Source organism: Trachemys scripta, chromosome 8, assembly GCF_013100865.1.
Source record: "Trachemys scripta elegans isolate TJP31775 chromosome 8, CAS_Tse_1.0, whole genome shotgun sequence".
NCBI lineage: Eukaryota > Metazoa > Chordata > Testudines > Emydidae > Trachemys > Trachemys scripta.
In genome coordinates, this window is record NC_048305.1 from 86,360,848 (window position 1) to 86,377,986 (window position 17,139).

General features: G+C 40.6%; 1 protein-coding gene across 5 annotated transcripts in view; it reads right to left on the reverse strand.

Annotated features, from left to right (window-relative positions):
* LOC117882206 (serine/threonine-protein kinase TNNI3K) overlaps positions 1-17,139 on the reverse strand; it is a 180,793-nt gene that overhangs the window by 150,822 nt on the left and 12,832 nt on the right. For all 5 annotated transcript variants that reach the window (XR_004646956.1, XM_034780264.1, XM_034780263.1 and 2 more), the window contains 3 exons: positions 16,463-16,548; positions 14,397-14,494; positions 11,351-11,461 (listed from right to left, as the gene is read on the reverse strand). Coding sequence is in view for 4 of the 5 variants with exons in the window: in XM_034780264.1 (XP_034636155.1) it covers positions 11,351-11,461; positions 14,397-14,494; positions 16,463-16,548 (295 nt within the window). In the remaining variant the exon portion in view is untranslated. The remainder of the gene's footprint in view (positions 1-11,350; positions 11,462-14,396; positions 14,495-16,462; positions 16,549-17,139) is intronic.

Consider the following 17,139-nt stretch of genomic DNA (forward strand, 5'->3'; position numbering starts at 1 on the left):
ACGATTCAGCCAATTATGACAGAGGCCAGCCACAAGTTTGGAACACTCATATTTGGATCATATCTTGGCTTGTTTTTCAGGCTCTTCTCTAGCTATTTGGTACATGACTAGAAGCCTGCTCACAAGATTTCAGGGCCTCCTTTACTTTACTTAACATTTCTTTTGACATGTCTGTCAGTATGTCTTTTCCCACCTCCTATGTCTTTTAAAAAGTATAGTTAGGTCTAGTTTATATCAAATTGAGCAGTACACTGTCACATCAGAAAATCTTTTGCAACTGTCACACCACTTTTTATATAGCTACAAGATTTTTATTAAAGGTGGATCAGAGCTGAATCTGCCACTTCTTTCTTACTTATTGCACCCAAAAGATTGACAGGTGCTGATATTTACTTTGTAACAAAATAGGCAAAACACCCCCCGTGCAATATAAGTTTCACTGGCCTGAGTGGTAGTGTGCACAATGCTGTTAGCAGATCAGCTTCTCCCACCGACATAGCTACTGCTGCTCACTGGGGGTGGTTTAATTATGTTGATCGGATCTTACAGTGGCACAGCTGCATCAGTACAGCTGTGCCGCTGTAAGCTTGCTAGTGTAGACACAGACTAGGAAACCTGAGTTTGGAAGAAACGTTCATTCTTTACGCTGGTGGTGTCAGAGTTCATGTAAGGGTTAGAGGTGGTATATATTTGTTTTCTAGGGAAACACTACACAGCTTCTTAGAACTTCTAAACAGATGACCGTTTGAATAACCGTTTGAATTTTCAGTGAATGTAATCTACCCACTTAGCCCACCAGGATAATAGCACGTTCATTAGTGCGCAAACATGGGGTCATGTCCATCATGAGTAATTTTATTCAAAATTTCACTGTGGATATCTCCTTTAATGATGCCTCTTCTTGAGAAAGTAAGAGTTCTGGGATAAGACATCTGCATAGATGTGTGGAAGATTTCTAGAGATTTCACAATGCTTATTAAAATAGAGGGTTTTTTTTCAACTTTGCCATAATTATTGCATAGTATTTGTTTTCTGTTTATTATTGGTCAGTGAATTTAGTGTAGATTAAAATATTGGAAAGAACCAGGCATAGTGCAGGTAAATGCTGTGCAAGATTCCACAGACAGCTCTATCTATGGATCTCAGTCTCTGCTCCCAGGCAATATGAACACTGCCAAACTGTGACAAGTTTCCCAATATTGTCAAATAATGACTAGGGCATGACCACCAAAAACAGTTTAAATTGTTACCAAGGTCAGGATTTGAACTGACGTTTCCAGAGGAAAAGGCCAGTGCACAAACCCATTGAAACACCTATTAAAATAAACTTTAATCAAGATTCACTCTTGGGAAGAACAAATAACTACTGGCAACAGTTTTGGGGCAACTTGCCGGAGCCAGTAAAAATGTGCAATTTCTCCCAGGAGGGCAGAACAATTTTTATGTGACTACATTGTTTAGTGAATGTGCATGTGCACGTGTGTATGTTTATAGGTTTTCAACGACACCATTACTGTGGACTGTAGGGACTCTCCACTCACCTTACTATCTTCATTTTAGATCATTCTGTCTATACAGAAGTGGCACTTTCTTCTATTGTGGAATTGATATTTCACACACAGGGTCCAACAATATTCCCCATTTGGGGCCTGATTCTCATTTACCCTAAAACTCCCTTCTTTGGCAGTGTAAAGTGGCCTTAAAGTAGATGTACCGTATTTTCCGGCGTATAAGACGACTGGGCGTATAAGACGACCCCCAACTTTTCCAGTTAAAATATAGAGTTTGGGATATACTCGCCGTATAAGACTACCCCTCTTCCAACGCACACCAAAAAAAATTTAAAAAAACATCAGATTTGATTTCAATATGGTAATTTTAATTCAAATGCTTATGACATGCAGGTACTTAGCAGGAAAACTGTCACTTATAAACATAAGGCTGTTTGACATCAAACATGTAAACATAAAACAGTGCAAGTGGATTAAACTTTTCCTAATTCACTCTAAAGCTGAAAGGAAGGATAAGACAATAAACCCATGGGAGCTGCCATGCTGTTTGTTTTCTAAGCTGTCAACCAAACTGGAACTGATGATGATAGGAGGAAGATAATAAACAAGAGAGAGAGAGCAAGTGCCGGGCAAGTCCCTGGCGAGTTAGCAACGCCCATCATAACTGCAAGCTACGGTATTTTTACAGGTTTTGCTGGCGTGACAGTTTCCCTTTAAAAGCCTTCAAAATCCTCCTGTTCGTCATCTGATATCATAAGTACATCAATGACATCTTGTGATACATTTGTAAGGCAGTCATCGTATGGATCGAATTCCGTATCAGATGGTGTGGTCTCAGCTTCGGCTTCCTCTTCATCTTGCCACAAGTAGTCGTCCTCCATACCATCTAATGAATTTGATATGCCACACTTCTTGAAAGACTTGATTACTGTTTCTGCATCAATATCATTCCAGGCTTTTATGACAAACTTGCACAAAACATCCAACTGTGGAGCACGCATGTTTCCTCCTTTTGTGAATGACTTTTCGCCGCTAACCATCCATTCATTCCACTGTTCTTGAATGCGATCTTTAAATGGCTTGTTTAGGCACACATCCAGTGGCTGTACCAACAATGTCAATCCTGCAGGAATAACTGCCGCATCTGTGTTTAGTCTTGCAAGCATTTGCTTGGTGCTGGGAGTTAAATGAGCCCTGAACATATCCCACACCAGTAGACTACATTTTTGAATAAGTCCACCTGGTCGCCTGCTCCATACATTATCAAGCCATAGCTTTACCCCTTCTTCATCCATCCAGCCTTTTTCATTCACATGTACAAAACAACCAACAGGGAACTTGAATTTCGGCATTGTTTTTCTTCTAAAAATAATCATTGGTCTCAGTTTGGCGCCATCAGCTGTGCATCCTAGTACCACTGTAAAACTGGACTTCTCATGTCCTGTTGTTTTAATTAAAATTGTTTTTTCACCTTTTTGATGGACAGTTTTATTTCCAACCATATAAAAATTCATTGGAGTTTCATCCATATTTCCAATACTACTTAACGCATAGCCATGTTTAGTGCACTGTTGTATTACGTATCGATGGAAACTATTTACTTTGCTATCAAGATCTGCAGGTAATTTTGAGGCAATTTTCATCTTTTGCCTCAGTATCATATTATGCCTTCCCATGAATCTAGTACACCAGGATACAGTGGCCTTAAATCTGTTGCTGTGATCTGGGTTAGATTTGGCCCACTGAAGTGCAAACAAATGTATTTTATTTCGTGTCACTACATAACCGTTTTGGCGATGCTCATTCACCATGTCTGCTACATGTTTTTCGAGTTCTGGCCAATGTGGAGTGCCTCTTCTTAATGCACACTTACCCCTTGGCATACTCTTTAATGCTTTTTCATTTGCTTTCCAGTCCCGAACCATCTTTTCTGTTACTCCATATTGTCTTGCAGCAGCGCAGTTATTATGTTCCATGGCAAAGTTTACAACTTTAAGTTTGAAACTGGCTTCATATTTCTTTCTTCTTGCTGGTGGAGCCATGATGGGGTTTTGACTGTTGGACATTTGTATACTGTACTGTATGTACTGGTGCTATACTGTATGAACAGGTTCAGATACTGGTGCTGTACTGTATGTGGTACCCAGTATACAACAACCAGCCAATCACGGCAAGCGATGTACCTTACCGGCGATTGGCTGGTTGTTGTATACAAAGCCTGCTTGGATTGGTCAGCTCTCCCTGCCTGCCCAGCCCTCCCTGTCTCCAAGACTATCAGAGCGGTAGCGCAAACACGCCTCTTTCACCCGTCTGGCCCGCCCTTGTATCCTATTACCTCCTTCTCTGCCTCTCAGATCTCGCACATGCGCGCCTGCGGCGCTTCACTGCAGTCCTCAGGAGCGAGATCTGAGAGGCAGAGAAGGAGGTACGGTAATAGGATACAAGGGCGGGCCAGACGGGTGAAAGAGGCGTGTTTTTCTGGGCACAGCGCCGCTCTCTTTTTTCCATACCCCGGGCGTCCCGGACGCCTGCAGCTTGCTCCGCCCTTCACTTACACCTTCCCGGTGAGGCGCCCCCTCACCTCGTCATCGGGCGGGGATGCGGCCGCGGCCGTTTTTGAGCTCCCCCCACCATATGCGGCGACCGCAGATTCTCCAGTCCGGCTCGGAAGTTTCAGCACCCGCCCTATAAGACGACACCCGGCGTATAAGACGACCCCCGACTTTTGAGAAGATTTTCCTGGGTTAAAAAGTAGTCTTATACGCCAGAAAATACAGTAAATGTAATTTACCCTTCAAGTATAAGGGATCTCTCATATCAACAGAATCTTCCAAAAATGGACAAAAGATTTTAAGTGCAACATTGTGCGCACACACACACACACACACACACACACACATACATACCGTGCATCTCTTCAACATAGCAAAAATTAGGTCTAGGTACTATAATTCTATATGGTAAACAACAGTTTTGTGTATAAAGTATAGCTATAAATAATAGATAATAAGCCTTTTCTATCTCAGCTATGTACTGTATACCTTTATTTAAAAACATCTTGATTTCATAATGGTTTGCAAACATATCCTTGCTGCAGCTGTTGGAGAACTTACACTAGCATAAGGCTCTGACTCAGTGAATGATTTTATGCCAGACTACTCCTTCAGTGAACACATTTCTTGTGTCACAGAGAGGACTGTGATGAAGAGGATGAAGTAACTATAAAAAATGAACCAGAGTCTGATGCACAAGGTAGGCCATTAGTGTGAGAAAGTCAAATTTAAGAGTTTTATCAATGGACTACCCAATGATAATCCCACCATAATGGTGAACAATGCTCCTGTGACTCACTAAAAGTCACTTTTTCTCATTACAGTACACCTGAAACATGAACAACAAAGCAGGGTACCCTAAGATATTAGCTTATTTGTTGATTTAATTAAAATTAATAAGTTTTCCTACTGCAAGCTTTCGTTCTTATCACTGGGTTGAATCAAATCACTCTCACTTCCCCCCAGCATCAAATACAAAGAGCGACTGCAGCACAAACAAATACAATAGGTGAAATCCTACTAGGGTGACCAGACAGCAAGGGTGAAAAATCGGGACAGGGGATGGGGAGTAATAGGAGCCTATATAAGAGAAAGACCTAAAAATCAGGACTGTCCCTATAAAATAGGGGCATCTGGTCACCCTAAATCCTACCCACCTGAAATCAATGGCAAAACTCCCATTGATGTTCAAGGTCAATTCTGGATTCACACATTGCCAAACTTAATTGACTAGGCCTGACGAGCCTACCCTACCAGTAGGGGTGTGTGAAGCAGTCCTTCCGCTCCTGTGTCCATTCCTGACAGGTACCATTTTCTCTTTGTTCTCCCAACTAAGGAAACCTTTATTAATGTTAATCTAATGAATTAAAAAGAAAATAGCCTTTGAAAGGACAGAAGAAAAAAGAAACAGAAGAGTGAACCATTGACACCACTACCTGTGATCTAAGTTCATTGTATCTTCAGTGACTTAAAAGTAACTGAAGAGTGGATGGGGCCACTCCCCTAGTCATTGTCAGAATCCTCTCCAGGGAGGGGGAAGTGTGGGGGGGGGGCAGTGGCTCAAGGACATTGCTCTCTAGCATATTCCACTGCTCAATGCCAGGAGACACCAATCACAGAAGTGGAAATATGCAGTGGCCACTCAGCAAAACAATACTATGTACATGCTAGATTGATCATGTGCAATTTTCTATAAATACTGAAATCCGGTAATTATCATCAAAAGCATTTGTTACTTTTGAGTTTCATCACAGAGGAAAATCATTTTTGAAGCATAGGGTCTCTTGTTCCAAAGTCACATACTGCGGTGGCTCTCAACCTTTCCAGACTACTGTATCCCTTTCAGGAGACTGATGTGTCTTGCATATCCCAAGTTTCACCTCACTTAAAAACTACTTCCTTACAAAATCAGACATAAAAATACAAAAAAAACCTCACAGTACACTGTTACTGAAAAATTACTTACTTTCTCATTTTTACCATGCAATTATAAAATAAATCAATTGGAATATAAATATTGTACTTACATTTCAGTGTATAGTAAATAGAGCAGTATAAACAAATCATTGTATGAAATTTTAGTTCGTACTAGTTTGCTAGTGCTTTTCATGCAGCCTTTTGTAAAACTAGCCAAATATCTAGATGAATTGATTTACCCCCTGGAAAATCTCTGCGTACTCTTGGTTGAGAAATGACTGACAAATAGCGTTAAGTATATCACCTATACACCAATATAGCATAGTTTTCAACTGAAAACACATATTTTTTTATTTTTAATATATAAAAATATCTGTAGCTACAGCTGATTAATATGCCTTCTGAATTTGAAAAACATATTTTTTTAAAATAGTATATTTTTAGACATAGGTGAAGTTCCATATTGGAAAGAGGGTGCCCCTAAGAATTATTCATACCTGTCCCCCCAAAACCCTATTTTGAGTGCCTAAATGGAAATAAAATGGTGCATAGTCCCTCTGCACTGGGATGAATAACACCCATACAAGTATACTGTACTGTGACATGCACCTATTTTAATGTTTTAAAAATGCATAAAGATCAAACCTTAATTATTCCACAATCTCAATTAAAAGAGTCTTTGCTTCAGTCCTTAGCTCAATACACTGTCAGGGGATAGATAAATCAACTTACAGCAATCTTGGATTGGTATTTAGGTCCAGGGCCTGAACAGCTTAATACTCATCCAATTTTGTACAGATACTACATAGCTGGCATCTTCCCTACCATCATCAATAAAAATGATGTACAGCACAGAGTAAAGTTATTCACTAAACAATTCCCAAAGATCACCTTTACTATTGACTATGAAATAGATCCAGGACACCTCTTCTTGGATGACAAAGCCTTAAAGACCAGTGACAAGGTACGCACTAGTTCAGGTATGACAAGGACAATGTTTCAGGTGAATGTGCAGTTTTGCCCACCCTATGTCCATAAAAATGGTTTGATTATGGGACTGTCTAGCAAAATAGGACCCTGATCCTGCATCAAGATACAGTGTAGTCAATGTAGCTACGCACAGAGAGAGGGAACCACACTAGTACATCTGAATGCAACATTGGAGCCTATTTATGGTAGAAAAAGGGATTCTATAAAAGGTCTACCTGGCAATGTACCAGCTGTGAATAACATTTATAGGAAATAATGAGCTATTAAAATGACTCCAGTAAATAACCCAATTTAATGAGCATCCAGCATAATGAGGAAGACAACATAATCAATAAGATAATATGATCAGACAGCCTTACTTTATAAACATGGAATTTTTGAAAAGATAGACACTGTTTTATTAAGAATATATACTACAGATTGTACCTTAGATCAGGGATTGGCAACCTTTGGCACACAGCCTGCCAGGGTAAGCCCCCTTGCGGGCCGAGCTGGTTTGTTTACTTGCCACATCCGTGGGTTCGGCAGATCTCGGCTCCCACTGGCCAGGGTTCGCTGTCCCAGGCCAATGGGGGCTGCGGAAAGCGGTGCGGGGCAAGGGATGTGCTGGCCGCTGCTTCCTGCTGCCCCCATTGGCCTGGAGTGGAGAACCGGGGCCAGTGGGAGCCGCGATCGGCCGAACCTGCGGATGCGGCAGGTAAACAAACCGGCCCGGCCTGCCAGGGTGCTTTCCCTAGCGAGCCGCGTGCCAAAGGTTGCTGATCTCTGCCTTAGATACTTGGGGCTCCATTAAAGAATACAGACAATTCCCTTAATGCCATGCCCCCAGCAAGGCAAAATATCACTCTGTACATAAGATCATTACCAAGTAACACACAGTCCACACACAAAACACAAAGCACGTTTCAGAGAAGATGAAAGGATCATAAAACGAATAAGACTGTTGCTAACTTGCCTATTATAATTCTTGCACAGAATGATTGGATATAAATTTTTTACATGTAAACAGCAACTTTTTTTTTGAGACAGGATATGCTAGGAAGCATTTCTAGTGAGTAAACAACAAGACCGAGGAATATACTTGATTAATGAAGGGAATGACATGATGTCTCATGAGTTTAAGAACGTAATGCTAAAAAACAAACACCAAAACCACTAGCAAAACCTAGTCCCTGAAAAGCTAACCTTCAAAATAAAGTATTTAATGTCAGTCTGCTCTATTAGCATGCTTCTCCATCCACAGACTTAAACAGTTGCCTACAGATGCTGCAAATTGATTTGTCCCTTGATAACTGTTGGAGTTGCTGACCGAAACATTGAAGAATAACAGCTTTTTAATTGAGTTTTTGTGTGTGACTAACTGTACAGTGCTTTATCCTTTTTCTCACTTTGTCACATCTGCACAGATTTCAGAGGTAACGCCAGGCTTTCGTGTGACTTATCTTTATGGCTTCTATCTCGAGCGCCCAATCAATCAATGCAAAAGTAACATTTGGAGTTATTCTCATTTTGGTGTCTTTTGTATTCACCATTTCTAAATATTTAGAGAATACAAACGTGAGGCGAGAATCAGCCAAAGTCTGCACTGGCGTCTCCTGGCCCAGACCCCCAATGGCAGAAAGTCTGGCCAGGTGGACGAATGAAACAGCACACTGCACCCTCATCCTCCCCTCCCCACACCAAGATGTGAGGAGTGGGGGATTAGGCAGCCAGCACATCTTAAAATGTGAGTGATGCTGGTGATGGAGGGAAGTGGCTGGGATATGGTGATTCAGCCCCTCCACTAGGCATCCTTTGCCAGTAGGGCTCCTATGGAGTACGGTCAGAGCATGAATATGTATGGAGCTTAACAGAGCACAGAATTTCCACTCCCAGTGGAAATGTCGAGGAAGTGCAGATTACTCAGGCTGGCTTTGCAAAGTGCCTTTGAACCTCCCTGGGACAAGATTGCTGTAGTTATTATTTATATTATGTTAGTGCCCAGAGACCCCAGATAGAATCAAAGCCTCACTGTGCTAAGCAGTTCATATAAGCAGAGTTAGACACGGTGCCAAATATTCAAAGATATTTAGATACCTAAAGATGCAGCGAGGTGCTTAAATATCTTTGAAAATGCTCCCCTTGATTTCAAAGGGAGATAGGAGTCTAACTTTGGTTTGATAGTAAAGACATATTTAAGCTGACTTTGCCTTCAGTGTAAACAGGAATGTTTCAAAGGTTCACAAGTGGAGTGAGGCCAAGATGGCAGCCACATGAAAGTATAAGCACAGCTTTGTTGCTTCTGCAATTTCAAAGCCTGTGGGACTAGCAGTTCTGTTACACTCTCCAAGTGGCAGCACTGTCAATTTTGGTGATGTTTGCAATGCAGGATGAATGACAGAGTTTAAATCTTACCTCTGAACCTCCTTGTTTTCTGTGGTTTCAGTTAGATCATGACTGTTGCTTTACAATAAGTACTTTCACTGAACTATTTCCCCGTCCATTAGAGGAGTGTTAGTTATTTAGTCTTATGTTTTTTTCTGAATTTAATAGTTTAAAAAGGACTGGATTGAAGTAAAAAATCTCTCATTATCTGCAGAACACCTACATTTCCCTCTGCTCCTACCCCCATCGCCCCAGTGTGCTTCAGAATGAACCTAGATGGACCTTGTGCTCATTCAGTCTTCATCCTCTCTGCTGAGCATGCCAACAAAGGTGCCAATTAGTACAAACCAGGGTGTTAATTCTGGTGATGTTGACACTTCTCTACTAGGAACTGAAGTCTGAGTTGCTTTCTAATAAAAGTCTTTTTAAAATATCAGGTTTAGAAAGAAAGTCCATTCCCTAAAGCAAGTGTTTTCCCCAGGGCAGTCTCAATGCCTGGTCCTTCCCATAAACTGCTAGTGGGTCCCGGCTAGATCAGAGAGGAACCATAGTATAGAAGAAGGTTGAGAAATATTACCCTAATATAATATGGGCCAAAGTTTCAACATGCCTTCTTAACTGCATCACACAGTTGTTTGCAGAAGCCTCCAGTTACATAGATGATTCCTATATTGACACCAACAAGTGGATATTTTTGAATGCAAATGAGGTGACTGTGACTGCACAACTGATTACACAACTGTGGATATAGTCACCAATGTGCTCTATATTACCTTCTTTGTAACTTCTTGTTGTTATCCTGCATTCCTTGCCCAGCAGCCCTATTTCAGGAAATCTGAAGTGTCTGTTTCCACAAGTTAGCCTAGTTTTGTTGTTTTGTAAAAGTCAGTAATTTCAACTTAAGCAGCAGAATTGAGAACACAAATAATTGCGCATTTATGATTATGTTTGAAATTGTGAATCCTTCATTACAAAAGTAATTCTGCACACATAATATTAAACACTTCAAGAAATATATTAAAAAAAAATAAATGAGTGAGTTCATTTTTGCCAGGGCAATGCAAAGGAGATATGAGAAGTGATTGAAATGAGGCTGGAAAGTGATAGTCTAACAGGTTCACGACTAAAAGCATGTTTAGATAAGGAGGGGCTGGACTACAGCCTCCAGTGGAACTCCTCTTTCCCACTCCCCCCCCCACCACCTCAGGAGCAGATTCTGCAGGAAGAAATCCTTTCAAGGATCCCCTCAATGAATTCCTCCAGATCATTTTGTCAGGGATGGAGAGCCATAGGGCCCACACCCAAGCTTGGCGGAACCCCAGGAGTCCATAGAAAGCAATGGCCGATGCTGGATCTCAACAGCTCCATGGCTCTGTTGCATCCACATACTAGGGACTTCCCCTGACTGCAGCTGCTCCTGGGATCCCCAGACAGAACTCCCAGAGAAGATAATACAACTCTAAGATAAGAATATATGAGTAGGCCAAATCTCTGCCCCCTCCCTGAGTGCAGAACATGCACTCAGCTTGTGGAGCATAATCTACAGGATCTGGAGAAGGGGATGAGACAGTGACACAGAGCCCTCACTTCCACACTGGAGAGGAGCTTCCCTTCCATACAGAGATCTGGGGAGGAAGTAATGATCCCTCCAAGGGTATTCATATGCATTCATCTCACCACAAATCTTTTGTTAAATTCTTTGATATTAATAAAGGAATAGCACTGGTTTCCAACAAGACTTTAAAGACATTTTATACAAAGAGCAGGAGATGTATGAATATGCCTGGTACATTTACTCATGTGTATTCTATGTACACACAAACCAAGAGAAACTTTTTTAATCCTAATAGCCTCTCCAAGGGGTTACGAAGTGCCAGTAAATGAAGCTTGGATTTACTGAGTTACTGATGTGCTGTATTGTCTGTGTTTTAAGCAGTAACATGCTAAAAGATAAATGAGCCGATTAATCATGCCATTCACTCTCACCATTTCCTGTGTAGAAGAGGAAAAACGTACCTCATGATGACCAGCTATTGTAGCAATATGAAGCGCCGTAAGAGCTCCGTATCCAACTTGCTGAATGTCAGCTCCACCATGCAACAGGGCTGTCACAAGTTCTGCACTGTCCTACAATGCACAGATTTCAAATGTTTTTGTTAGGCCAAAAGCTGTGTCTCTCCCTGATTTTATGAGCTATTTAAATATCACTTCGCCTCAGAACCATTTTTAAATGCTCAGAGGGACTATTTTAAATATCAGAACCATTAGAGTGTCAAACCCAGAAACAGGGCACGTTAGGACTTCTCAGGATCTACAAAGGAAATCCCACAAATAGACAGGATAGTATCCTGAATACCAGATTTATGAGCTTGCATTTTGGATGCATCTCCTTGTTGACAACATAATGGGCTAAAGCACTGTTTATATTCCTGCCAAATATAACAATGGCAATGGAAATCATAGTAATAATAATAATTTGTTGAGACTCTAAAATCATTTCACAAACTGTTACGAGGGACAATATCCAAGTGAGGTGGATATTATTGAACTCATTTACAAAGGGGTAAACTTATGCCCAGAGAAATGAAGTAACTTGCCTGGGGTCACTCAGTGAATCCATGGCAGAACCATGAACAGAAGCCAGGACAACTCCCAGTCCCCTCTTCTAACTGCAAAACTAGACTTGTTCCTGCATTGAGCCAGATCCTCAGCCGACTCCAATGGAGTTATGGTAATTTACATCAGCTGAGTAATTGGCCCTGTCAGCCATCTTGGAAATAAAACATCTTCAAATGACTATTCAGCATCCAATAGCAGCACACACAACACTGCCTGTCATTCTGACTAGTACTGTCCCATTGTTTCCCTGTACTTCACTAGCTGTCTGTATCCATCCATTGTCTCATGTCTTAGACTTAGATTGTACTCTCTTTGGTGCAGAGACCAGCTCTTTGCTGTTGCTGTTCTGTGTTGATCTGCTTAGCATAATGGGGTCCTGTCTATACCTAGGGCTCCTAACTGCTACAGCAAAAAAATCATAAATAATAAGACCACAACAGCAAGAGATGCTCAAGCTTGTGCCGCCACCACAGCTCCCTCGCCCTGTATTGTATACAAAAATGAGCGTAGACCATGAATGAATCAGCATTACAGAACATGCAGCGGAGATGTGACTGCTGACCCAAGCCATTTTGTTAGCGTTGAAAATATATGTGTTCAGCTTCTTGGAGCAATTATCAACTTCCATGTGAGATCATGAACTACAGTATTCCCTAACACCACCGTCCTTGCCAAATTTTCATTTAAAAAAGAAAAGCAATCTTTTTAGGCCCAAGACTATGGAAGAAGGTTCTGTATTACTGGATGTGATATTTTGACCTGAATTTAGAGAGGAAAAAAACCCTGAAAATACAATGGCCTAAGCTAGGAATTCCTTGGAGAATTCCTTTTCCAAGTGATAACTCGGTTCAGCCTACTTAGTTCTGCCACGATCCCATCACATCTCACAAGATAATCTGGCCACAGCCCAGACACAGGGAGTGCCATTAAAAAGTCATCCTTTACCAGCACTTACCACACCATCGTATCTGGGATCTCTATGCATTCCATATACAATAATTTTAATACAATAGATGATATGGTGTGTTAACTGTTGGTAAATCCTGCAGCCTTAACATTTCAAATGTCCTGCAAAAGAAATTTCAGATTGTATATTTGATTCCAAAATTCACAGTTTGCAATGGTTTGCTTAGCTTCATGGAATCTAATCAGAGCACAGAAAAAGTATTGTGTGACTTGGGTGACTAAGATCCTGATTCAAGAAATCACTTAAGCATATGCTTAACTTTAAGTATAATCCTAAATTTCATTGACTTCACTGTATGCATTGAAAATTGTGAGCAGACAGTGCAGCATTTACTAAAGAAAGTCGGAAATTAGTCCCATCTAATGAATACTTTCAAGAATAATTGGAATCTGTTTGCAAATAATTTTTAATTAAGAAATGAAAGGTAAAATTTCTCAAATAAATCATCACCATTCTACTTGAGAGTAAGGCAACAAAATTCCTATAAGGCATTTAGCTAATTGTGCAACATTGCACATGGGTGAAAGTTTTCTTTATGACTGCTATAGAGCATCATCCTACATTCTGAAGCATAAGATTTGATTACCCTTATTATTTTGGTTGGCACATGTCAATGTAATTGTTATCAGTGGTCATAACATTAAACTAGTATAAGAATTACAGAAATAAACAAAGAAATAGCAAGTTATCATAGTCATGGCTGTCCCTAGGGGGGATGCAGAGCCCGGGGTGGAAGTGATGAATTCGTCACTTCCGGGACCGACACGTCACTTCTGGGATCGACTGCGCCCGGTGCTGGCCAATCGCACCGGCCTGCGGGCCCCCCAAAGCACGGGGCCTGGAGCAGTCGCCCCAATGTGCCATACCCAAGGGATGGCTCTGATCACATTACAATAATTAGGAAAGAAAAGACAGTCTTGTGATGAGCGAATAGAAAGTTAAGCCAGGAACTTTCAGTTCCAGCTCTGCCAATAGATTTACTGTATAACTTTGGGCAAGTCACTTACTCTCTCTGTGCATTAAGTTTCTCTGTCTGTAAAATGGGGATAACAACAGTGCTTCGGGGCAGGTGTTGTCTTTATTTTTCTGCTTCATTAATCGCCAATCACAATGTCAGTTCTTAACAACAGATAAAATAAAAAATAAAATAAAATAAACAAATATTACTGCTGACTGGGAAACTTTAGCTGAAACAAAATTGGGACAAAATACAAGGCGGAGAAGCTGCAAAGTTTTTGTGAAAATGTTTTTCTTTCTGTAACCATAATTATAACAATACTTCTCTAACTCACAGACATGTTGTGAGGTTGAATTAAACAGTATCCATGAAAGATAAGTCCATAGTATTTTAATGTGTGCAAGCATTTACACATAATTTTCTTATATATTGTATGCAAGGCATAAAGATTTTCATTGGGATTAGTAATTTAGAGAGAGCAGACTACCAAACATGCTGACTTCTCATTTCTAATTTACCTTGTAAGCTGCCAAATGCAGAGCTGTAAATCCATTTCTTGTTAACCTGGATGGACGCAACCCTTTTAGCATAAGAGTTCTAATATGGGATTTGTTACCTGTATAATAAAAATTGGAAAGAGAAGTCATTTACAGAAAAGAACATGCAAATGAAGGCAATCAGCTAAGAGCGTCCACACTTAGTGTGTGGCTACAGATTTGTCAGTTTCTTATTATTGAGAGCAGGTCAGATCTGAACACTTTTATTCACATTTGCAGTATTCAAAATGCAAGCAATAGTCCTTGTAACAGACAGTGTTACTTGGATTTAAAATTAAATGGTAGACTGTGGTGGCCTTTGCATGGGTGTACAACGAGAAGGGAATGGATTGCTCTCCATCCTAGCATCCCCTGACTTTCTAGTGACTCCAAAGTGGACAGGGAAATGATGACACCTTCAACATGTGGCAGGCACCATCCCCTTATGGTACCAGTCACCATTAGGCACAATCTAGCCATTACCAGGAACACTTGTGGCACTGGGCATCTATTCGCTTGCTAATCTCATTCACATCTTTGAGGGAGGACTTTATAGAGATATTTGAGGTGCTAAAGAGCACAAACTCCTCTTTCAGCATGAGACTCCCTCCCTGCCTTACAAGTTGGGTTTCCTGGACACCTACCATGTCAATTGATCCTTCCAAAAGTGATGCTCCACCCAGTGCCTTTACAGTTTATTGTTACAGGGATAGTAGTTTATAGGAATACTAGTGAACCATAACCTGAAGACACTCTCATCTCCTGCCACCTCTGTCATAGAATCATAGAATATCAGGGTTGGAAGGGACCTCAGGAGATCATCTAGTCCAACCCCCTGCTCAAAGCAGGACCAATCCCCAGACAGATTTTTACCCCACTTCCCTAAATGGCCCCCTCAAGGATTGAACTCACAACCCTGGGTTTAGCAGGCCAATGCTCAAACCACTGAGCTATCCTCCCCCCTTAAGTGCTGTGGTCCACATTATGGCTGCCTCCTGCAGAGCTATGCTAGAAGAAGATGCTCTCTCCCTCAGGGTTGCCACAATTTAGCTCACATTGTGACTACACAATAATCCATTTCTTAACGAACTCTCAACATGTGGCAGGGCACCACCCCCTTATGGTACCAGTCAGCGTCAGGCACAATCTAGCCATTAATGGGAACCGACTGTTTCAAAACTGCCTAAAACAATCCTGGTGTGTTCTCTCAGGTCTTGCATGCACTGAAGCTAATGGCAAGCTCCCACTGATTTCAATGGTGCATAATCAGTCTCACTGATTATACATCTGGGCCCAGATTCAGCAAAGCATTTAAATGCATGTTTAAGTGCCCTGTGGCACTGAAGCCTTAGGGTACAATTCTCTTTGATTCTGAATTCTGACCTCTGTTGCATATTGTGGAACAAGTGCAAAATGCATGAGCACAGTGTGGACAAGAGATCTGCAGTATGGATCAGAGTAGAAAAGTCTACTATCAGTATGAGTGCTTAGATGATCTCTCACATGACTTTTCTTGTTCTCCTGGTTTGCTATCTGCAAGAATCCCATCAGAGGACATTCTGGGCTAGAAGATCTGATTTTTATCTTATCATGATTATTATTATTTTAATTCGCCATGTTATAAAACATTTTCACAATATTACAAAAATGAAATGTTATCTTTGTGGGAAAAGAGTATCAAAAATTCAACCTTAATACCAGTCTATAATGTGTATGTTTCATATAGAATAATACTATCCCTTGATTACAAAATAAACAACTAATTTCAAGTTAGTTGCACATCTGAACTTAAATATGCATCAGAGTTGATTGGAATTTTTGCTACATTGAAGAATAATTTAGAAAGGAGCTCAAAGTTTACTTGGAGTCACTCCACCTTGTCACTACAGTTTAGAGTGTTGTAACTAATGCTTACCTGAGCATCAAGAAGAACAATGCAAAGAAGGCAAATAGTTTAAAAATATAATGTTCCTGTGGGTTATTAAACAGACCAAATCACTAACCATGTAAATAACATGCTTAAAGAGTATGAAAGTCCAAATACTTACCACCGCAAATACAACATAAATGAAGAAGAGAGAGCCCATTTTCTGTGCGGTAATTTAAATTGACTTTGCTGAAGGCTTCATCAGAGCTGAAAACAGAGATTTTACAGATGATCACAGTTTTCAACTTTTAGCATATTTTCTTTTATTTGAAAAATTTGCAAAGAGAAATCTCACTATAGTTTCACTCATTCACAACACTGTAAATCCAGAGGTACTTCACTGATGTCAGTGGATTAATCTACATTTCTACTGTTGCAAGTGAAATCAGAATCCAACCCTTACTTTTTCCTGAGCTATATTTCTATTTTGACATTATTTCTAGACATACATATACAAACAGCTACATTATAAGAATAAACGGAGAAGAAAGCTTCTTTTAAGAAGAAAAATAAACTGCTATAAGTAGAAAGGTTCCTTCTTCCCCCTCCACCCCATCTTTCAGCTATAGTTACAGCAGCAAACAGAGCTGTAAACAGGGGAGTTTGAGTGGGAGTTTGCAAGGGGAGTTTGTGGGGAAGACCAAGAGGCAGGCAGAGGAACAGACAGGCTACTGAAGGGAGTGTGTGTGGTGTTCTAGCAGTGTTTTGGTGCTCGTTGGGGTTTTTTTTTTTTTTTTTTTTTTTTTTGCTGTGGGAGGTGGTGTTGTGGTTTGTTTTGTTTCCCAGATTTACTGGATA